This window comes from Nematolebias whitei, chromosome 23 (genome assembly GCF_014905685.2).
Source record: "Nematolebias whitei isolate Nwh7 chromosome 23, NemWhi1, whole genome shotgun sequence".
NCBI lineage: Eukaryota > Metazoa > Chordata > Actinopteri > Cyprinodontiformes > Rivulidae > Nematolebias > Nematolebias whitei.
The window spans coordinates 10,196,478-10,220,788 of NC_056520.1; the positions used below are offsets into that span (position 1 = coordinate 10,196,478).

Sequence of the window (24,311 nt, forward strand, 5' to 3'; positions counted from 1 at the left end):
GGTATGGTATAGTGTATGGTATAGTGTATGGTATGGTGTATGGTATGATAATTGAACTGGAAGACAGGAAAAACGCCAAGAAAACCTGTTTTCTTAATGCAACGTTGAAGCACCTTCAGAACTAATTACAACTAAACCTTGACTTGATAATATTTACCAAGTATTTATTAAAAAAGTGCTCCAGATCTGTCAGACTATTGGGCATTTCTTGTGCACCAGCCGACTTGAAGGGCACTTTACGTATTTTTGACTAGGCCATGTGAAAGCTTTATCTTCTTCTGGGGAAGCCATTCTGTTAGTGATTTAGATGGATACTTGCTATCATTGTCATGCAGAAATATGAATTCCTCCATCTAGCAGACATCTGAAGGTTAAAGGTCAAATGAAACTCGTATTTGGAACCATGAGGCTGCAGCTACCATGTTTCACTGTAATGTTCTTTTTGGCAGATGTTACCGTGAAGACTAAACAAAAGGGCTGCAACAAAGTATTAGTTTGAAGCGGTGCAACTTTTACTTTTTATATTTCTCCTCTTTACATATTCAGGAAAATAGTACAGAATATCTTAAAAGTAGAAAGAGTTGTGAAATGTTTCATTGTTGTCTCATTCCTTTAGAGCAGGGGTGTCCAAACTTTTTGCAATTTGATAAGGTAAAAATGCAAAAATGTGTGGGGGCCGACCATTCAGCCTGACATTGAACCATTAACATTAAATGCAAATTAACTATTTTATGATTTTTTTTAAAATTGCAATTACTTTTAATTTCTTCACACAGAACACATAAATCTAAAGTTTTCCCACCTACACTTTCATATTTTAAGACCTTATAAAATGAAGATAAAGTCTGGGAAAAAAATCCTTCAGAAAGATTAAACGTATCTAGGTTAATTTGAAAGATTACATAGTTTGTCTTGATGCTCATTTATCCAGGTAGATAAATCTAAAAGTTGAGTCAGGACCAGAAGACCTAACTCAACCTTGTTAGATTACATTTTATTCACTATACACTATTCACATACACATTATTCACTATTCAAGGATTCAGGATTCTTTGTCATTCGCATCACATGTTCCACGAGGTTCCCAGTTGCATCCAACAACAGCAAAAATATAAAGTGTAAAAAGAAACTGTAAATAAGAATCTAAGATATACATTAAGATATACGCTAAACAAATGCCAAATGGTACGCTAAAAAATCTAAGATGTATGCTAAACACTAATAGTGCAAAACAATACAAAATAATACAATTAACCTTAATTGTTCACTGTAAACTTCTCAAATAAGAAATGGAAAAACAGGCTGCCAGACCAAATTTGATTTTAATATTTAGTATGTTGGGTTTACAAGACTCGGTTTGTTTGTCATTTGAAAACCCAAAGACAAAATTATGCAATATACAGTTCCGTTTATTTATATAGCGCCAAGTCACAACAGAAGTTATCTCAGAGCACTGAACAAAAACATTCACAAATTCATTCACATACATTTTAAAAACCAATCAATAAAAGTTATTTATCTAAGAAAGCCAGCAGATTGCGTTGAGTCTTTGTTTCATCACAGTCTCCCGTCCTGATCTACCTACCATACTCAAATAAGCTACTCTGAGGACACGAGAAGATTTTTAACTGGTCTTTTACTTGCAAGAGCAGAGTTCCCAACAGGCGAAGTTACATACTTGGTTCCCGGTCATGAACATCTGCACCAGACAGTGAGGCAGGAAGTGTTGTATAATACACGCTTGTCAAACAGAGGCTTCCCAGCTTACAGACTCTGAGGCGTCCTTGTAGTTTATCAGGTGCGCCTGCAGGCTCCTCTCTGAGAGGAAAAAACAAGTCTCTAACTCACACACATTAATTTGACATTAGTTGGTGAGAAACATCCATAAACCTTTACCAAAATTCCCTTGACAGTCTCCATTTCAATAACTACAAAATCTCAAAAAAGCACTGTTGAAACTCCTGAGCTTGAGATGAGATGTCCGCTGCTTGCCTCCTCATTCGCTTCACTTTTTCGCAGTGTTCGTTCCCAGTTAGCTTGTCGTAGTTAGCATGTTTCATCTGGTAGTGGCTCTTGACATTGAATTCCTTGAAAACGGACACTGTTTCTTGGCAAATTAGGCAGACGCAGTTGTTTCGTATTTGAGTGAAAAAACACTCAAATTTCCACTTGTTCTAGAAGTGCTGGACCTCACTGTAAACTTTTCTTTTTTTTAGTTGCTGTTGCCATTTTAGAAATGGGCTGAAAAGGATCACACTGCCATCTTCTGGTGAAATATAAAATAGTTTTTTTTTTGTTAACGTGTGTATTTAATACTGTAAACGGTGCTGGTGCGCTGCATATTTTGTCAGAACACATCATTGGTTGGTTCTCTATCTCTCAGATCGGAGGCAATGTGTTCAACATAATGGTACTTCCTCCAGTTATTTAACAGTCAACAATGGTGTACCGCAAGGCTCAGCCTTAGGACCCACCCTCTTTACAATTTACATAGGTATTGTAGGTCAGAGCATCCCTGATGCATCCTTACATTTCTATTCTGAAAATAGTTGTTTATTGTCGAACTAAAACAGTTGCTAAGGTTTACCATCTTTTGCAATCCGCCTTTGACATCATCCAGACAGATTTGTTCCATCTCAAACTTGTCTTAAATGCCGACAATACCAAAGGGATGCTTTTTTTCAAACAGGAAGTCGGTTCCAGCAGTGCTTCCTTAGATTTTATCCTCAAATGCTGTCCCTAGTGAGTTTGTCGATTCCTACAAATATCTGGGTATCTTGATCAATTCGCATCTCTCTTTTAAGTTCCACGTGGAAAACCTAGTAAAGAAACTGAAAGTTAAACTGGGTTTCTTTTTCAGAAATAGATCCTGTCTAACTCTGAATGCTAGGAAACACCTTGCAACTTTCCTTCCCTCCATTGAATACGGTGACATTATTTACATGAACGCTCCTACAAGCAACCTGCAGATGTTGGATGCTGTCTATCATGGTGCGCTAAGATTCATAACTGGCTGTAACTATCGTTCCCATCATTGCACCCTGTTTTCACTGGTTAACTGGTCATCATTACTTCACGCAGACTCTCTCACTGGTACATTTTCATCTTTAAATCACTTCTTGGTCTGTTGCCTTCATACATCTCCTCCTACATGTCTCTGCGTGAGTGCAACTACAGCGTGCGCTCTCAGGACATTGTTACCTGCAGTGTTCCCTCAGTGAGGACTGAACTAGGCTAAAGGGCCTTCTCCTACTCCGCTCCTGTTTCCTGGAATATCTTACAAAAAGATTTGAAGCTCTCAACCTTGACCCCTCTAAGTGGCTTTAAACATCTGCTAAGTTCCTAGGAAAAACCAATGCAGACATGTTCCTGTTTTTAGTTTTCTCCATTGCCTTACAACCTAGCCGTTTTTTTTTTTTTTTTTTTACACCTTTTAAATACCATTTTATTTTCACTAATTCCTCTCAATTTGTATGCATTCTTTATGGCTGTCTATTGTTGTCCATTGTTGTCATCACTCTTTGTTAAAATCAGGCCTCTCTTGTAAATCAGTCCCCGAGGCTCAATGGGATTAACCTGTATAAATAAAGGTTGAATGAATATTATTGATTTTATGACCAAGGCTGTGGGCCACAGGACATTTGAACACAAGCTCCAAATGGCCCCCGGACCAGACTTTGGACACGCCTGCTTTATTTCCTTCAAGCTTAGCATTTGAACAAGAGAACAAAAACGTTACTGTACCTGTAGCTGTTTGTCATGGCAGTGATCACAGTAGTGGGACGAGGCCTGGACTGTCTCCGGACACCTAGTCTTGAAACTAGCTCTGGACTCCTGCGTCCATCAGAAGCTGCGATCAAAGTTTTGAGCAGGCATGGTCTCTGCTGTCCTTGGCTGCCTTCACTCGGTCAGATGGGCTCAGGAAGCTAATCAACAAAGAAAGAAATAAAGCTGGAGCTCGTCCCTCACGTTTGTCAGACTCCTTACAATCCCATTGGCCTCGTTTATCTCTAAACTTTAATGTCTTGGTTTTATTCAAAACTGACTTTGGAATTATGTGAATCATTAATGATGAAGCACATAAACACGGAACAACATTCTAAATCTTATAAATTATATCTTAGCCAGACACCAAGAAGGAACAAAAGGAAGAAAGCTCTATTTGCATTTTGTTCGAGGCCAATGAAAACACAACAATCTTTCAGTTTTCACACACGAGAGCTCATCTTCACATAACTAATGTAGGTACTATCAATAAATAAGGTAGGTTATCCTGTTTTTGTTTGTTGTATGATTCTATCTGTTCAGCAGTCCTGAGTCTTTTTAGCTGGATTTATCTTTCGGCATTGATGGGGCCTTTCCTGATGTCTAAGCTGCCCATGCCAGAGGCAATAATGCTCCCCAATACCATCAGAGAATCAGGATTTTTAACTGTGAACTGATAACAGGCTGGATGGTCTTAGTCCTCTTTAGTACAGAGGATGTGGTGTCTGTGGTTTGTAAAAAGACCTACAAACTTAGATTCATCTGACCTTTTAAATGAGATTTGGCCCAGAGAAGACAGTTTCTGTAAGGTGTTCATACAAGTCTTCTTCGCGTGATATGAGTTTTAACCAAAATTTGTGGATGGCATGGTGAACGATGTTTACAGACAATGATTTGTGGAAGTGTTCCATGAGATGATGTCCAGAACCAATTCAGAAACCATTTTTAATACAGTGAGCCCGGAGACCAGGACCGTCGAATATCGACCGTTAGTCTATGAGCTCAGAGGGATAAGATTAGGAATGGGATGATCAGAGGTACAGCACAGGTTGAACAACTGGGAGATAAAGTTAGAGAGGCCAGACTGAGATGGTTTGGACATGTCCAGAGGAGGGACAGTGGGTATACTGGTAGAAGGATGTTAGAGATGCAGCTGTCAGGAAAAAGACAAAGAGAAGAGCTAGTTGGAGTGAGGACAGAGGATGTAGAGGACAGATTGAGATGGAGGAGGATGACTCACTGTGGTGACCCCTGAAGAGGGAAAAGAATGAGAAGAAGAAGCCTATGAGCTCAGAGATTTCTACACATTCTTGGAATATTTTTGACAATACAGTAGTCCCTCGTTTATCGCGGTAGTTATGCTCCGGACACCCCGCAATAGGTAAAAATCCATGAAGTAGGAATGTTATATTTATTTTAGTATTTATATATATATATATATATATATATATATATATATATATATATATATATATTAAGGCATTGTAAACCCTTCCCACACTCTTGCATGTTCTAAGCTCTTAAACCTTTGTAATTTTAAGAGCATGCATATATGTACTGTACAACATGTACTGTACAACATGTACTGTACTATACTGCAAAATTTTACTCACCAGCTCTGCAGAACAGCAGCTCCGTTACGGTTCGGCAGACCTACCCTGCTGGTTCTGGTCCTGTTCTGGTCAGCAGCCCTTAAGCACCAAAATGCTTTTGGAGGGAGTTGGACCTTTGGCCAGCACGGGACCATACAGTGGTCGAGATCGAATCCAATCTGGATCGGGGAAGTCCCGGTGGTCTCCAGAGAGACCGCTGGACCTCTGGTTGGCCCCTTCCTGCTCGGGAGGCTTCGTGGGCCGGCGGGCGGCACTCTGATTGATTGACTGAGTCTGGAGGTCCAGTTCTGGTCCGGTTCCCAGTCGGTTCCATGTGGCTCTCTGCATCCACTGGGCGACAAAGTCACTATGAGCATGTACATTACTTTTTTGGATTGGATCAAAACTTTCCCTCCATTTCAGCAGAAGGCAATGGCTGGAAGCACTGTTGCTTCTGGTAAATGTAGTCCTTTAGAGTGGTGATACATTGTAGTCTTATTGAGAGAAAACTACAAAATGGTGGCGCCTGTTTTTTTTTTTTTTTCATTTTTTTTTTTTACTGAACAGTATCCTGTACCGTCCCAATCACTCGAGTAATATTAAAGTTGACAACCATGCGTCGTGCCAATTTTTTTTTTCTCGTGTACAATCTCACTTTGAAAAACTCGAAAGAGCGAGTCATCGAAAGTCAAACCGCGAAGTAGCGAGGGACTACTGTATTATGAACTGTAGATGATTGAGTAGTCAACGTCTTCCATTGAGGAGCATTGTTGTGAAATCGTTCAACTTTTTTTAGACTGTTTTTCAAAGACCGCTGAACCCCTTCCCATCTTTACTTCTAAAAGATTCCAGCTCTCTGGAAAGTTTATTTTGTACCCAGTTCTCCTCCTGAGTGACCTGTTGCCAATTATCCTAATTAAAAGGAAAAGTCCTCCTCCAGCTGTTTATTACTCGTACAACTTACGTTACAACCTTTTGTTGCCCCTGAACAAAATGTTTTTGATACGTTGCTGCCATGAAATGTAAAATTAGCTTTTTTATTTAAAAAATATATATATTTCTCAGTTTAAACTTTGATATGATTACAAAGTTCTACTGGGAATGAAATATGGCTATATGTGATTTATACTTATTAGGCATTCACACTATTGTGATCCTGTTTATGTTTATTATTATACTTCCTACTTCTAATTACTTTAAACTTTTTAGTACGTTTTTCGGAATTGTTCTTATTCTCGAGCAGACAATCCTGCTATGACTTTTGGTATTGAGCTAACTAGCTTTTTGAAATATTTAGCCTTTTCTGCCTTTTTTTTTCTCACAGAAAATGATTTGAGCTCATTTTCCATCCTTCAGATCTTTAGATCTGTTTACAACCTTTTACTGCCTCTTTCACATTTTGTTCTGCTTCAGCTTCTTTCAGCTTCCTTGTGCAAATGTAAACTTTTTTCAGCTATTTTCAGCTGTTTTTTCAGCTGTTTCTGTTCCTTTCAGATTCTTTCTAACTACAAAATTTTTGTGCTTCTTCTAACTTATTTCAACTCATTTCAGCTTATGCTCCTTTCAGCTTATTTATGCAAGTTTCAGCTTCTTCTGCTATGTCAGCTACTACCGGTATTTAGCTGTTTTTATGCTAATTGGAGCATTTTCAGCTAATTCCACATTTTTTGCACTCATTTAAACTTTTTCAGACTAATTCGGCAAAAATGTGCTCTTTCCACTTCCTTCTGGTAAATTCAGCTTCTTTCTGATTTTTCAGCTGTTTTATTCGCAAGTTTCAGCTTTTATCAGATAATTTCCACTTTTTTCTGTTCGTTTCGGCTTTTTTCAGTCTATGTGGGTACAATTATGCGCTCTTCATTTCCTTCTGATAATGTACTCTTTTGGACTTTTCAGCTATGTTTCAGCTATTTTTTCTAATTCAGCTTTTTGAGCTAATTTACAAATGTTTGTGCTCATTCCTGCCTATTTAAACCTAATTCAGCAAATATGAGTTCTTTCTGCGTTCTTCTGCTAATTTAAGCTTGTTCTTTCATTTCAGCTACATTTCAGCATGTTTTAGCTAATTTCAGCTGTTTTTCAGCAATAAGCATTCACACTGCATTTTCACAGGAAATGCAATTCCTCTATTTTTTTTTTACGATTAACACAACGTCCCAACTTTCTCAGAATCTGGGTTGTATGGAATCGCTCTGAAACAGCAGAGCAGAGTTCAATGTTTGTGTTGGCTCTTCTGAATGCATGCGCTGCTTTTTGGTTGTTTAAAAGTGACGTCAGAACATCTAAGCCCAGTTATTTGGGAGTTTGAACCATAATCAAAACAAGCATTTTAAAACTCCCACGTTTAATGAATTCAGAGTTTGATGAATAATAGAGCACATTCTCTTTGTCTGTCCTTTGCTTTCTGATTGATTTCAAAGGTTATTCCTTATCACGGGGTAATGGCATCTGACTCGGCCCGGCGCTCCGAAGGGAGAACCTTCTAATGACCGTTTGGGTTATTAACACATCACCTTTCTGTGTGCGATACATCATCCCTCAGCTCCATTGTCTGTTCTTCCCTTCTAATCACAAAGATTATTAAGGTGACCTGGGTTGGAGTAAGGGAACATCCAAAGATGATGAATGCCAAATAAAGTCACTTTCATTTTCCGCCTCAGTCGCACAGTAACTGTCTCTGCCCTTCCTGCTAACAAGCTCAGCCAGACAGGATTCTCTTCACATTCCTGCTTAGGAACCCATAATTAGAAGGAAAGGGGTCAACACTAGAATTATCCACAATTTACTTAATTTTTACAGTTTTATTACTCAGGACAGTACTGAAAATTGATCCAGTAATTTTCAGTGAGGTCGTCTCGATGGGTTCTTTTTTTCTTGTTTGTGCTGAGACGTTTTGCCTTCCATCCAGAAGGCTTCATCAGTCTGAGGAAACTCCAAACAAAACTGCTTCTCCCCCAACAGCTTACTCCAAAGTGGGAAAAAACTATTATTTTGGTGCTAAGATGGTCTCTGGGGCACGCCCTCTCCTCCGGTGCCCGCCCTCTCCCTCGTCGACAGTCATGTCAAACTGGTTCAAAACACCAAAGTCCATGCTCGGTTATCCAGGTATAAAATCCCAACTATTTTCTGTCAGGTCATCTGGATGAAAGGTGAAATGTCTCAGCACAAAAACAAAGAAACCGTCCAGATGACCTGACTGGAAGTTGTTTAATTTTATTCCTGGATTATTGAACATAGACTTTGGGGTACTGAAAATTGAGATTTTTGGTTGGTTTGCACCTCCTGTCCTCAGAAAGGTGAAAGACAAGCGATCAAGTTTTTGCCCCATGTCTTTGTGCGTCTGTGATTGTGTCTGTCTGTTAGCAAAATATCTCATGAACCACTGGATGGGTTTAAATGAAGCTCTCAGAAAGTAATCCTTCGATTCGATCATTCGTGGTAAGCTGATGATCATTGCGTGTCCTTCCTCAGGTTCTCTCTCTGGGTGCGGATGTCCTTCCTGAATACAAGCTGCAGACGCCACGTATAGACAAGTGGACCATCCTCCATTACAGCCCCTTTAAAGCCGTGTGGGACTGGCTCATCCTGCTGCTCGTCATCTACACGGCCATTTTCACGCCCTACTCTGCTGCCTTCCTGCTCAACGACATCGAGGAGCGACACCGGCGGGAGTGCGGATACTCCTGCTCCCCGCTGAACGTGGTGGACCTGATCGTGGACATCATGTTCATTGTGGACATCCTCATAAACTTCAGGACCACTTACGTCAACGCCAACGAGGAAGTGGTCAGCCATCCGGCCAAGATTGCCATCCATTACTTTAAAGGCTGGTTCCTCATAGACATGGTGGCGGCCATCCCGTTCGACCTGCTCATCTTTGGCTCAGGATCTGAAGAGGTGAGGAGGGGGGACGGGGGGGAGGGGTTAATGAATACCCAATAATCATTACAAATGCACAGAGAAGTAGTTTGTTGGGAAGTATTCTCCATCTTTCAGAGCGAGGAAGGCTTAGTAAGTTCTAACAAAGACAACTGGAAATCTTTGTTTTATCCCACTGCCAAAACCCAAAGGAAGTCACCCCAGTACAAGATGGCTGCCATGACTAACAAGATGGCTGCCATGACTAATTGACATTAGCCATCACATATATGGCTAAGGCTGATTACGACCCAATCATCTTAACAGATATTGATCTAAAAGTAGGTGTGGTAGTGGCAGCACGTATTCCAGGTGCTACACCATGTGTGTCATCTTGGGCTAAAACTTTGGCATTACCTGTCGGAGCCAGTCCCATTTATTTGTTAGCAAATATCTTGAGTGGGGGTGTAACTGTATGCAGCCACGGTTTGGTGCGTACCGCGCTGTGAAGGTCAGGGTTCCGTTTGAGTTTAGTACAACAGGAAAGAAGAGTAAAATATTTTTTTAAATAGACAATAATTCTCCTAGAAGCTGACAGAAAAACAAACCACCTTTGTTATTGAGGGCGGAGTCTAAGGTAACAGGTAAGATACAACATGTTTGGATTTTTTTAGCTGTCCAGGAGTGTGTGCTTCATATAATTTGACCAAAAAAAAAAAAAAAAAACAGTTGAAAATACAAAGCAAGACAGAACTGAATATAACAAAGTCCATGCTCAATAATCCAGGTATACAATCCAACATTTTTCAGTCAGGTCATCTGGATGGTTTCTTTTTTTTTTCCCTGAAATGTTTCGCCTTCGATCCAGAAGGCTTCATCAGTCAAGGAAACGCACAACAAAACTGATTGTTCCACTTTGTAGTAAGCTGTTGGGGGAAAAATCTGTTTTGTTGTGTGTTTCCTTGACTGATGAAGCCTTCTGGATCAAAGGCGAAACGTTTCAGCACAAAAAAAGAAACTGTCCAGACTGAAAAATGTTGGATGTAAAATAAAATGTTTAATACTCAAAGTTAGCTGCTTAATGAGCTGAGTGCCGGTGTAAACAAATGATTCTTGATTAGCAAAATGAACTAAATACACAAATGACTTGCTATAATAATTTTTTAATGTTCCAAATTGATATAAATTTCATGCTCAATAATCCAGGTAAAAAATCCAACAAAGTCAGGTCCTCTGGACGGTTTCTTTTTATGTTGAGACATTTTGTCCTTCATCCAAAGGACTTCATCAGTCCAAGGAACCACAACAAACTCAGTCCCACAAGCAGCACACTCCCATAGTGGACCAACCATTTTGGCCTATGTTACCAAATATTACCAAATTGATAATACAACTGCCTGCCATACAAATCTCTCCTCCCTCTGTTGTAGCAGTCTGCGATCAGCAACACTGAGTTTTTCCCCACACAGCTGATTTTAATTAAACAGGCAGATCTTTAACCTTCTGAGGATTACTAACACAAAGTAGTAAAACACTAGCTAAAAGCTAAATTTAGCAAAAGGTTAATGAAATACAGCAAAATGGTAAGTAGAAGCTAAAGGTAGTAGAATGTTAGCTAAAAGCAGCCAAAAGTTAGGTAACACTAAAAGTAGCAAAAAGCTTGTTAAAAGTAGGAATAGCCTAATTAAAAGTAACAAAAAGCTAGCTAGTAGCTACAAGTAGCATAAAAGCCAACCTAAAGCTAAAAATGCTAATTAAAAGCAGCAATAAGCAAGTTAAAAGCCAAAAGTAGCAAAAAGCTAGCTAATTAGAGCAAAATGGTAGTTATAAACTGAAAGTAGTAAAATATTAGCTAAAAGCAGCAAAAAGTTAGGTGAAAATAAAAATAAAGAAAAGCTATATAGATGTTGGAAAGGGATAGTAATTAATATCAAATGTCTAGCTAAAAGTAGCAAAAGGCTAAGAGTTAAAATGACTAAAATGCTAGTTAATGTAGCAGAAGACAAGTAAAAGTTATAGGTAGCAAAATGCTACCCAAAAGCTAAAATTAGCACAAAATGCAACTAAAATGTTAAAGTATCAAATAGCTATTTAAAAAAGCTAAAATCTTCCAAAAGAGGTAAAAATAGCACAAAACTAGCAAAAAGTACAAGTATCAAAAGGCTGTCTAACAGTATTTAAAAAAAGTTGTTAAAAGATAAAAAATAGCTGAACGGTAGCTCAAAATAAAAAGTTGCAAAAGGGTAGCTAAAAGCTAAAGTGTGTAAAAATATGGTCGCTAACGTAACCTAGCTAAAAGCTCAAAGTAGCAGAACAGAACACAAGTAGATGAAAACTTACAGTTGCACAGATTAAAGCTAAAAGTTATGAAACGGTAGATGAAAGCACAATTTAGCAATGGGTGAGCTAAAAGTAGCAAAAGGATAGCTCAAAGCTCAAAGTGGAAGAACAGTAGCTTAAAATAGCTAAAAGTAACATACGAAGAGAAATATAGAGCTCGTACGCTGAAGCAGATTTCGGAGAGAATGTTTTTGAAAGAACTGGAGAAATAATTTTATTTCTCAGGGAACGTTTTTGTAAATAAACTTTTGTTTTGTAAAGTACCGAAGTTACACAAACCAAAAGTCATAGCACCCATCTCCTAAATGAGCCGAATGTATAGATATGATATATAGGTACTGGTCATAAAATTAGAATATCATGAAAAAGTTGATTTATTTCAGTAATTCCATTCAAAAAGTGAAACTTGTATATTATATGCATTCATTACACACAGACTTATATATTTCAAATGTTTATTTATTTAAATGTTGATGATTATAACTGACAACTAATGAAAACCCCAAATTCAGTATCTCAGAAAATTAGAATATTACTTAAGACCAATAAAAAAAAGGATTTTTAGAAATGTTGGCCAACTGAAAAGTATGAACATGAAAAGTATGAGCATGTGCAGCATCAGTACTTAGTTGGGGCTCCTTTTGTCTGGATTACTGCATTAATGCGACGTGGCATGAAGTTGATCAGTCTGTGGCACTGCTCAGGTGTGATGAGAGCCCAGGTTGCTCTGATAGTGGTCTTCAGCTCTTCTGAATTGTTGGGTCTGGTGTATCACATCTTCCTCTTCACCATACTCCATAGATTTTCTATGGGGTTAAGGTCAGGAGAGTTTGCTGGCCAGTTAAGAACAGGGATACCATGGTTCTTAAACCAGGTACTGGTAGCTTTGGCACTGTGTGCAGGTGCCAAGTCCTGTTGGAAAATGAAATCTGCATCTCCATAAAGTTGCTCAGCAGGAAGCATGAAGTTTTTTAAAACTTTCTGGCAGATGACTGCCTTGATCTTAGATCTCAGAAAACACAGTGGACCCACACCAGCAGATGACGTGGCACCCCAAACTATTACTGACTGTGAAAACTTGACACTGGACCTCAAGCAACGTGGACTCTGTGCCTCTCCTCTCTTCCTCCAGACTCTGGGACCTTGATTTCCAAAGGAAATGCAAAAATTACTTTCATCAGAGAACACAACTTTGAACCACTCAGCAGCAGTCCCAGGCGAGACACTTCTGATGCTGTCTCTTGTTCAAGAGTGGCTTGACACAAGGAATGCGACAGCTGAAACCTATGTCTTGCATACGTCTGTGTGTGGTGGTTCTTGAAGCACTAACTGCAGTCCACTCTTTGTGAATCTCCCACACATTTTGGAATGGGTTTTGTTTCACAATCCTCTCCAGGGTGCAGTTATCCCTATTGCTTGTACACTTTTTTCCTACACCTTTTCCTTCCCTTCACCTCTCTATTAATGTTTGGACACAGAGCTCTGTGAACAGCCATCCTCTTTATCATTGACCTTTTGTGTCTTACCCTCCTTGTGCAAGGTGCCAATGGTCGTCTTTTGGACAACTGTCAAGTCAGCAGTCTTCCCCATGATTGTGTAGCTACAGAACTAGACTGAGACCGTTTAAAGGCCTTTACAGGTGTTTTGAGTTAATTAGCTGATTAGAGTGTGGCACCAGGTGTCTTCAATATTGAACCTTTTCACAATATTATAATTTTATTAGATACTGAATTTGGGGTTTTCATTAGTTGTCATTTATAATCATCAACATTAAAATAAATAAGCATTTGAAATATATCGGTCTGTGTGTAATGAATGAATATAATATACAAGTTTCACTTTTAGAATGGAATTACTGAAATAAATCAACTTTTTCATGATATTCTAATTTTATGACCAGCACCTGTGTGAAAAGCTAAAATCCTGTAAATAACAATGCGCTCATGTGATACTGCGACATTTCAAAAGATCTGTGAGCTCTCAGACCTCGATATCAGCCGGCTGGTTTTGCTGACTCATCGTTCACCATTAGCTTTGTGGTTTTTAGTAGGACCTTTGCCCGAGGCCTCCAGTGAGTGGCGTTTGGAGAAAAAGGAGTGGACAACTGAGCAATACCATGGCCTGATGTACGTCCTCATCATGCTGCCAGATGACTGGTGGAGTGACAGAATGTGTTCCCAGTACAACGTGTGTCCTAAGCACACTGTCAAGATGAAGAGGACGACAAAACGTATTTTTAGCGTCTCCAATAAGACACAGAAACTGAAAATAACGTACAATTTTTAGGGTGTTATTTTGGCTTTTGCTCAACGCTTCGGACTATTTATAGACGACGTATCGTGCACCTTTGTTGCTTAGAAACCACATCTGACAGCGCATTCCTGCACGTTTCGCTGATGGTTTTTGAACCGTAAGAGTAGCAGTTGAAGGCTCTTGTGATAATTTCTGCTTTGATTGTCTGCGAAGGGTTTTAGCTTGGTAGACTGGCAAATGAGAAGAAAATGTGTGGTGATGAATTTACCTACAGGAGATCGCCGCCTTCATGTTCCTGTTAATGCTGTGTTCTGATCAGATGTGGAGATTTGCATATTAAGTTGATGTTTGGAGTCTCTGCGATTGAGATTGTAGCTGATTCAGCATTCACCCTATGGTGATCCTGTTTCTCTTTATTCTTTCTGTCCTTTATCTTTTTTGACATCGTTATTTTCTACTTTCCTCTAGTTTTCTCGTTTTACTGCATCTGCCTTTAAGCTAAAGTTTTTCTACCTTTAGCTTGCCTTTTACTCTTTTTAACTTTGAGCTGAGTTTTGTCTTTCAGCTTTTACCTATCACGAAGCTGCTTTTAGCTCGCGTTTGTCTTTTAGTGTTTAGCTCTTTTTAGGTTTAAGCTGTTTTTTTTTTTGCTAGTAGCTTGCTTTTTATTCTAGCTTTCAGCTAATGTTGCATTTTGTTGTTTTTTCAGCTTTAACAACTTATGGTTTCTTCAGCAAAGTCAAAATTGACCGCATCTGTAGTCGCGGAACGATTTGCGGTCTTTTATTCTGAAAATACAACATACTGCAGACCAAAATAGTCATTACACCTCGTACTGTCGGATCAGGTTGCTTCCACTCTACCTTCAAGGGTAACTAAATTAACGTTGTGATAGTGATGTTCTCTGCTGGGAGGATCTGGTACTGTGATGCCTTTAAGGCATAATGGAGCTTGATCATTAGGAGTGTTATATGATGCAATAAGGATTTCACAGGATATTCCCAGTGTTACAGGAAGCCAATTTAGAGACGTTAAATAACTTTTAACAAGTTAACTCTTACGTTCCGTTCAGTCGAACTAAAGCTCAAAGAATTGATACTCGTGTTTACTACAAGGTTTGCTTGTCTTATAATTTTAGTTTTGCCCGAATTTAGAAACGCAAGTCAATGAGACGTTTGTGTCTTGCAAGGACTGAATGGTTTCACCTGCTTTGTTGTCACTCAACCCAAAAATGGCTGTAACTCAGTCAGTTTTATAGATAATGTGGCGATTTAGCCACTGTCCCAACTCGCATTGGTTCTGCACCACACCGCACCAGTTATGGGTTTGCCCACTGCCGATACCCACCCCCATTCATCTCGGTTTATGGGACCACCTTATTTGTGGTTCCAAGCAAACCGCTCCGAGGTGACGATTTTGACGTTAAGCCGACAGCAGCCGTTGATTAGCCTGCGGAGCTACATCACTGGATGATCCGCCCAGCAAAACTGCAAACTACATCTGAACCTCCATTTCGAGTTGATCGAGTTGTTTTTGTTAGTTTCTGGTATGGATGCACCAAAAAAAAAGTGTTGTGTACCAATTATGAGTTAGCTGGACGGCGCTACAAGAAATGAACACATTTACAGAGGTATTGGAGATAATGGCGTAGCATGGCTATACCCAGATTTTTAAGCAGTTCTGGTTTAAGCTAAAAAAAAATCAAGTCGGATTAGAGGGTGATTAAGAACCACAATGAGCGGAGTGGCTCAAACACAATGACCTGTTCCAATACAGCCCACTATGTTTTGATGTAGATATTTTTGTTTCATTTTTTACATAATCTATTTTATTTACTTGTCATTTTATATACTTTCATATGATTGTATATTGTTGTCTGTACCTCATCTGTGTTGTTTGTTTAAATCAGGTCTCTCTTGTAAATGAGTCCTCATGACTCAATGTGACTAACCTGTATAAATAAAGGTTCAATGAATAACAATCTAGGATTTTATTATTTTAGTCATGATCCATACCCACAAGTGAGGATTTAGAACCAAGGCGGACTAGTAATGGCGCTTTACCACTGTCTTAACTCTCATCGGTTCCACACCACACCAGTTAAAGGCCTTCCCACTGCTGGTACCCACCCCAATCAGTTCGGGTTATGGGACCACCTTGTTCGGGGTTCCAAGCAAACTGCTTTGACGTAAACAGGCAGCAGCCATTGATTGGCCAGCACAGCTATGTCACAGGATGAACCTCCCAGCAAAACTGCAAGGAGAGCAAAGTGGAGTCGCACTTATCAATGGCAACATGGCTTAAGTTGAGAGCTTTGCCTTATGATTCAGCTCTTCACTACAATGGACTGAAGCAACACCCTTATTACTGAGGATGAGGTTACAATCCTTTCAGTCATCCTGCCATCACTCATAAACAAGACATCCAGATACTTGACACTAGATTCTCCTCTAGTGATGAGACCCATCCTTGACCCGGAGGGTGCATTCCATTTTTTTCCCCTGGTGAGAACCATGGCCTCAGACTTAGAGGAGCTGACCCTCATCTCAGCTACTTCACACCTGGCTATGAACTACCCCAGTGCGAGCTGAAGATCATGGTTCGAAGGAGCCAACAGCACCGCATCTTTCTCAAAAATCAAAGACGAGACCCTGAGGTTCCCAGACAAGACACCATTCTCTCCACAAGTGCGCCTTGAGATCCTGTCCATGAACACATGAACACTAAAAGGGGGATCGAAGACAAGAGACAGCCCTTGTGGAGTCCAATCTGCTCTGGGAACCAACTCGAATTTGTGCCCACAGAAGTGACTCCTGTAGCACCCTCTTCAGATTGCCTTGAGGAACGTAGTCAGTCATAAAGCCTTCTCCAGATTCACAAAACACATATACTGTAGATTGGAGTCAACCTTTAGAAGCTTTACGAGGGTAAAGATCTGGTCTACTACCTGAACAGAGATCTCAGTGGTCCCATTACCTTCTAGAACAGAGGTTCCACTGGTCTCACTACCTTCTAGAGTAATTCCACTGGGAATAGACCTTGAGGCAGGTCCAGAACTCTTTGGTAGGATTATGTTTCTTCTCCAGCCTGGGAACACCAACCTGTTGAACTGTTGACTGTGTCTTTGCCACAGATTTACAGAAGACATTAACAAAACTCACTATTATGTATCCTTAATGTTTTTACACAACTGGTTGCTAATGAAAATTTCAGCTTTGCTCCTCACCCTCAAGAGCCTTTGGATACGTGACCACTTGGGTTTAGTGCTGTTCTGTTGCTGTCTCATCTGTCCAAGTCAGTCATAATCCGTCAGCTGCCACATTTCAAAGTCAAAGCACACTCACAGTGACGAGCACTGGATAATGTAGGCTTCATCTGTTTCTATATGATTCATTCACTGTTCACGGGGTTGTCAGTGGCGAGACGTGCTCACATGCATTGCAGTGAGTGATGGCGGTGAGTTCAGTGTTAGAGTGTGAGGACACAGGTTGTGTAAGGGATCCATCTGAAACAGCTACAGTACACCTCACTGTGACAGAGACGCGCTCGCCCACATTAATCTTCAGACAAAAAAAACTATCTCTTTTGTATTTCTACCTTTACTGCTTGTAATAATCTTTGTCATATTTGCACTCGTGCGGACAAAAGGTGTAATTAAGGAAGTACAGATGTGAGGAAACATTACTGTAGGGGGCTGAGGATTAGCTATTTCCCCAAGGATATTAAGGTAATTGTCAGGCGTGATAGAGACTGGTAGCACCAATTAGCTCATTCTTCTGGTGTTTGCAATTGCATGGCACTAATAGATTGGGACTTGTGTCATGGCTGTACTGTATATTTGCTCCCACCCCTTTTTTTTCCCCCCTTGCATTATCTGTGTGGTATTTAGCCAGGTAATGGGGATTCAAAGAAAATGGATTAAAATGCTTCAAATTTGCTAGCAAGGAAGGTGGCGTGTGTGTATACAATACCATGTGAGCCTGGCTTATCAGTGTTTGTTTAAAGGCGTGCGTTCAAACAAATGCTGTGAAGCTGTAAACAGCTTTTTTTTTGTCCTGTAACTGAAAGGATTCAAGCTGCTTGTGTTGAGGTTCATTTTTTTATACTAATTTTACCATCACGATGAGCATTTTCAGAAAGTCCTAATCGTCAGCCAACAGATGAATCACCAAAATAAACCCACCACTATCTCATTGCTTTTTTCCTTCTATTTTGGTTCAAAGCCAGTTCCATTCTGACATTAAAGATTTGTAGAGCTGCAGACAGTCGTGTCATTGTTTTATTGCCTACGCTGAGGGATGAATTCCATTTACAGCAAAACTGGGTATTCTTAGGCCAGACTTGTTATTGTCCACTGCCTAAAGTAAAATGTAGGCAACAATGGTTTGTAAGCTCAATCATTCAGGTAGATAATGACAAAAAATGTTAAATCATGTCATCTGGACCAGTTTCTTTAAGTGAGAAATGTTTTGTCTTCCATCCAGGGGACTTAATCAGTCTGCGGCCTGCCAACCAGATGCATCCCATACGTAGCCTTCATTGCTGTGTTTCAGGCCAACCTCTAGTTGAAATCTCTGATTGATTGTTTGGGATGTGTGGGCCCTGTTTGCATGTGTTAAAAGCCTGCTTCTGAGATTCAAACTGGAGGTTGGCTTGAAATACAGCAATGAAGGCTACCTATGGGACAGATCTGGTTGGCCGGACGCAGACTGACAAAGTCTTCTGGATGGGAGACGAAATGTTTCTCACTTAAAGAAACTGGTCCAGATGACATGGTTTAACCTTTTGTTGTTGTTGTTGTTGCAGGCAACTTTTTTTTTTCTTCTTCTTCTGTCAGTACGTGTGTTTGTCTATTAGCAAAATTTTGCAAGAGCCATGGGATGGAATCATTGGGACCTTCTGGAGCCAACGAAATTCAAAATAGCCAACCCAGCTAATCAGTGTTAGCCAACACAAAAGTGGCTGTCGATGGAGTTATCCTAAACATGTATTTTTAAAGCTAACCGATTGTGCGAGCTCTTTCGATACCAAGTAAGACCATGTATAACGTTATTTTTAAGGTTTGATCAAAATGGTTAGAACTCCATTTCTCAACATAAAATGTTCTCCGTTTAAAGGTAAGGGTGATGGAAGAAATGTGTTCTTCGAGGAAGGCTAGGCCTTGCATCATTTTTAGGTTTTAGTAAACCTGTTGGAACTTCTTGAAAATGATGAGCACCTACAACGATTAACTCAATGTGTCTTTTTTGGCATTTTAGGTTTGTTGATATTTTTACACAGTTGTGGTAAAATATTGTTCCATCTTTGAAAGGACTTGTCAAAAAGTGCAAATTAGAAGATAAAGTTAGGGTTATCGCTCAAGCTAAAACCATGTTCCTCAAAGCACTGCCAGCTCCTGGTGGAAAGTTGGAGTGCCTCCTTAACCAAACAGACATTTGAATCTTATGATTTATATTTTATGAGTAGGGATAGAGTAGAACAAGAGTCCAGAGTGTGGGATCTTCAGCATTGATGCAGACCACCGATAACTACAGTGACCACAGGATTAAAGTCATGAATACAAACAGTGGAATAAAGTTCCCTTGTAAGTGTTTGGAAATAAGACAGTCTTGGTCATTATGAGTTATTGGAGTAGAGTGGTTGCTTCTTTGGATCAATAGATGCACCTTGAGGTTATTTGGGCGTTTCCTCAAGATGTCTTCTAGAAAAAGTTCTCTAGTTTATGCCACTTGCTGGCTTTGTGGCAGACCCAGGACTGGAGAGACTATAGGCCAATAAAAGATCCTTAAGGAAGGTGGCAGGGGAAAGACAAGTTTGAGGATCTTTGCTTGCTAATACACTCACTACCTGGCCTTGGATGTGTCAGAAAGAAATGCAAGAATACATTTCTAAATACGAAGAAAGATAGATGACATATAAAATATATTGCAGATAATTGCATGTAGTTACATGTATATGTCAATCTATAAGATATTTAACCTGTATAGTTTCAAGTAAGTAACTGATTCTTGTGTTTTTTTTTGTTGTTTTCTAGACCACCACTCTGATCGGTCTACTGAAGACAGCCCGCTTGCTACGGCTGGTTCGAGTTGCTCGTAAGCTGGACCGCTATTCTGAGTACGGTGCGGCCGTTCTCATGCTGCTCATGTGTATCTTTGCGCTGATCGCCCATTGGTTAGCTTGCATCTGGTATGCAATCGGTAATGTGGAGAAGCCTTATCTGGAGCATAAGATTGGCTGGCTGGACAATCTTGGGGTGTCAATAGGTACTTTCTGATAATAGCTCTTTAATTGATTGAACAAGGGCACTGCAGTATAGTACTGATCTTTTATTTTATTTTATTTTACTACAGGAAAAAAATACAACTATAGTGACCCCACCTCAGGCCCCTCCATCAAAGATAAGTATGTGACAGCGCTCTACTTCACCTTCAGTAGTCTGACCAGTGTGGGATTTGGGAACGTCTCCCCGAACACCAACTCTGAGAAGATTTTTTCTATCTGTGTCATGCTCATTGGATGTGAGTAAACCAGTTTCTTACTGGACTGCAAATGTTGGCGACTAGTTGAAAAACTGTATTCGTTCGATAGCTTTGTCTTAATGTGAGCAACAAGTTTTCTCTCAAAACAGTTGAAAGATTGTCCTCCAACAGCTTAGGAGCTCTCTTATGACAGAAATCATTAAAAGGCTACAGCCCTAAACTGTCCAGGTCTACAAACAACAGAAATTTCATTCAACCTTTATTTAAACAGATAAGGCACATTGAGCCTCAAAGACTCATTTACAAGTGAGACCTGTTTGGACGGACAATAAAAAGTGGTGAAAAATAACATATAGGATTTGAGACAAAAAAAAAATCCTAACACGCTTTTAACCTCTGTTTGAAGGTCAACAGTGTGCTAATGAAAAAAAAAAAACATTCACACACTAGCACATAATGACGCCGACATTACGCAGGGGAAGGGGGAGGACGCAAGGGCGGTGAGCATGTCCAGAGAAAACGCACAGAGGCACTGCAGAGTTCAGATAAAATCACTCAGTCCAAATAGTTCCCTCTAGAGAGATCCATACACACTGGGGGGCTACCGAGAACGACCAGAGACGAATCTAAAGAGTCCTGAAATGATGACAGAATGTTTACTCAACTGGTTCCTCTAAAAATTCCATGGAAATTCCTCGGTAGGAGGGGAGGGAGGGGGTAGAGCTTCAGGTTTACAAAACGTCCAGGCGAGTTGAGATGAGATGGCCTGTCAAGGCCAGTCAGGGAGCCGAATTCAGATAAACACGATTGTTTTTGGGACAGGCAGAACTTTAATGACATCTGCCTTGAGTCTGTGTCGGTCCGCTCTGTTCCGAAATGTCCAAATTACATGGCCACACCAATGGACCATACCTGAGAATAATCCCTGAGATCTGATCCATTCTGCCAAAAGCATTTGAGTCTGGGTGCTCAAGGCACGACCCAAGCCATTATATAAGGCAGGCAGCCTGATCGGGTCCAAATTTGTTGCCGACGACTTCCTTGATTGTTGATAGACCAGGAACCAGCCAAATCCAAAGAGCAGGAACCAGTTATCATAAATCCAATTATAAATGTGTCCTTAAATCTACAGATGGCAGCAGAGATAGACACGTCATCAAGTCTTCCAAGTCGATGAGATATCCAGCTGCATGCGTGCCAACAGGGCAAATCGACTCGCCTAAAGCCTGTCTTCTCTTCAAAGAAATGTCATCAATTGTGTTGAGGGACCAACTGATCAATTACAAGTCCATAGTTATGATTCGGAAGATTTGTAGAAGAGAGGCTCTAAAGCAGTTTCACAGACAGGACAGAGCAAAAGCAAATCGGAGAGGAGGAGAATCCCTTGAGAAGAGCAAGTGTTGAACAAACAAGTATTGGTTGTCAAAAACTCATCTACATCTGCCTGTCTTCATGTCTAAAGTGTACTCGAGTGAATTTAATCATAAATGTTAGGGCAGTTACCAAGGTGGGTACCAAAAGGGTTGGTAGAAGTGGGCAATAAAATATTGTGCATGCCCAAGAATGCAGTTTTGCAAGCCGTGCACATAAAAAATAGGCCATGATTTTCAAAAAATGGCTTCACAAAACAGACCCACATGACTTGCTGTTAGAAAAAACTCAGAATCCAGTGAGACTTCAACTGAACCTACTTTCTCACAATTTTCTAGCTATTTTTAGTTGCCAAGTAGTCTCCAGCAGTCGCACCCTAGTGAGCGACCACAGTTCAGTTCACAGAGGCAATGTGACAATGACCAGCTCTGACAAGGTTGCAGGTGATGTAGCTAAAGGGAATCTATTACCAGATGTGTTACAGACCTTTAATGTAAGCGCTAAACAAAGATGTTATTAAAATATATTCAGTTATAATTTGAAAAGAGACATTCTAAGTTTTTTTTCTTAATAAATAGTATAACCCTTACATGTGTAAATCAGAATTTCCATTGCATAGTAGGTCTTACAAGAAATCAGATTGGTCTATACTGGAAATGTTTTCAGGAACACCTTTGTGCACTACAGGTAGATGCTGTGTATGAGTGTACCCACCTGCTCCAACTTAACTATCAACTCTATGGCTTCTCTACCAGCTCTAATGTACGCCAGCATCTTTGGGAATGTGTCCGCCATCATCCAGAGGTTGTATTCAGGTACGGCCAGGTATCACCTCCAAATGCTACGGGTCAAAGAGTTCATCCGCTTTCACCAGATTCCCAACCCACTGAGGCAGAGGCTGGAGGAGTACTTCCAACACGCCTGGACGTACACCAATGGCATCGACATGAATATGGTATGAGAAGTGCTGCATGAACACCTGTGTGTGTTTAATATCATTCGAAGCAGGGCTTTCCTTGGCAAGCTTCTTGCTCATTTTTTTTTTTTTTTTGTTTCAGCGTGAATCAAAATAGAGTTTAGTTCCCTCTCTCTTTCCAGTTTCATTTGTTTGAGTTGGATGTTTTGAACGTCATTTCTGCTGAACTAGCTTGTCCTGAAAAATGCTCTTACCAAATTAACGTGAAGCAGTCTGCTATGTCGTTGGCATAGTATAATGTTTTCATTGTTGTTATACTGTGAGTCATAGCCATAAGAGAAAGATGCACATGGTAACTGGGCTTTGCTTATCGTGATGCTTTTCATGGTACTTATATAAGTTTGTCTTTTTCATGTCTGCCATGTCAAATGGAATGGCCCCACCACTCTGGTAAGAGCAGGAGGTACATGTGCTTACTCACCAAATGTTTTGTTGAATGTTCTTCAGTCAAGGAACTCCATCTAGCTGTGTCTCACAGTGGAATGTGTTGACTGTTTACTTATTTATAGTTTTAATGTATAAAAGTAGCTAATATGTGTGACCAGTGCTGGCAAAGTGAGTCACAATGAGAACACTTGCAACTTGAAGTTCTACAGTATTATTATTTTCAAGTTCTTCATCTCAAAAGCTTCAAAATGATTCGTAGTTTGTTTATATTTAGTGATTTATCACCTGACCTGGCAACGAGTGCTAGCTTGAAATCTCTTATCTTTATTGGTCTGGTGCGATGTCATCTGGAATTCCAGCCCAAGATTTAAAAAAGGGAATCCCCATATTTTGCAATGACGTTAGACATTATACGAAGGGATTTACGGGCACCATGGCAACCAGCAGAGAACAATGGTCAATTTCAACAAAAATTATGAAGAATGGAGTTAAAATGGTTATTTCTAAAGACATACCTGTTAAAAATTTAGATTTAAAGGTAGATTATATGCTATTTTAGTTACTAGGATTGATAAATATTCTTTCTACACAAATTTTGCAGAAATCTCAATTAAGGAAAAATTCATGTTTTTATTGCACTGCAGCTTTTCATTCGGACTCATTTTGCAAATATGGTTCACACACACCTATATTTTATTTATTTATTGATACTGTTAAGTTTACATTTTAAAATGTAGTTTTTCATTATCGTCCCAAACATGCATGTAACTGGAAAGCATTTTTGTGTCATTTCTGTCATGGAACGTATTAAGACCCACTTCATTCTGCAGTTTTTATGCTGCAGCCTACAATCGTTTAAATTATTTTTTTCTCAATAATTTATACTCAATTCCCCATAACGAAAGTGAATTTAGAATTTTATACAGTTGTTAAAACTTAACAGAAAGGAAGGGAGCTGAATTATTCCCAAATGTATTCAGACCTTTTTGCACCAACACCTAAAATCTATCTCAGGGACTTCCTATTTATCTTGATCTCTGTCGAGATGTTTCTGTACCATAGATAGGGTTATTGCAAATGAAGGTTCTCCAAAGCTCAGTTGCCTCCTTAAATCTCAAAAGGAAGAGCTGGTTTTCTGGGCACACTGAGCAGTCTTGGGGTCTTAGTGAGAGACGTGACCAAGAACCTGATGGTGACTGACTGAGCTTCAGAGATCTTCAATGGGACGAAGCTCCAGAAGGACCAGAACGGTAGACCTTTGCAAATCTAGGCGGGCTCCATGAAAGC

The 24,311-nt window shown here is 39.9% G+C and overlaps 1 protein-coding gene across 1 annotated transcript in view; it reads left to right on the plus strand.

The window, feature by feature from the left end:
- Window positions 1-22,622, plus strand: part of LOC119428731 (potassium voltage-gated channel subfamily H member 7) — a 121,820-nt gene extending 99,198 nt beyond the window's left edge. Inside the window, exons 6-9 of the mRNA XM_037696404.1 lie at window positions 8,829-9,254; window positions 19,843-20,074; window positions 20,162-20,329; window positions 22,417-22,622. Of these exons, the coding sequence (XP_037552332.1) occupies window positions 8,829-9,254; window positions 19,843-20,074; window positions 20,162-20,329; window positions 22,417-22,622 (1,032 nt within the window). The remainder of the gene's footprint in view (window positions 1-8,828; window positions 9,255-19,842; window positions 20,075-20,161; window positions 20,330-22,416) is intronic.
- Window positions 22,623-24,311: the final 1,689 nt, after the last annotated feature.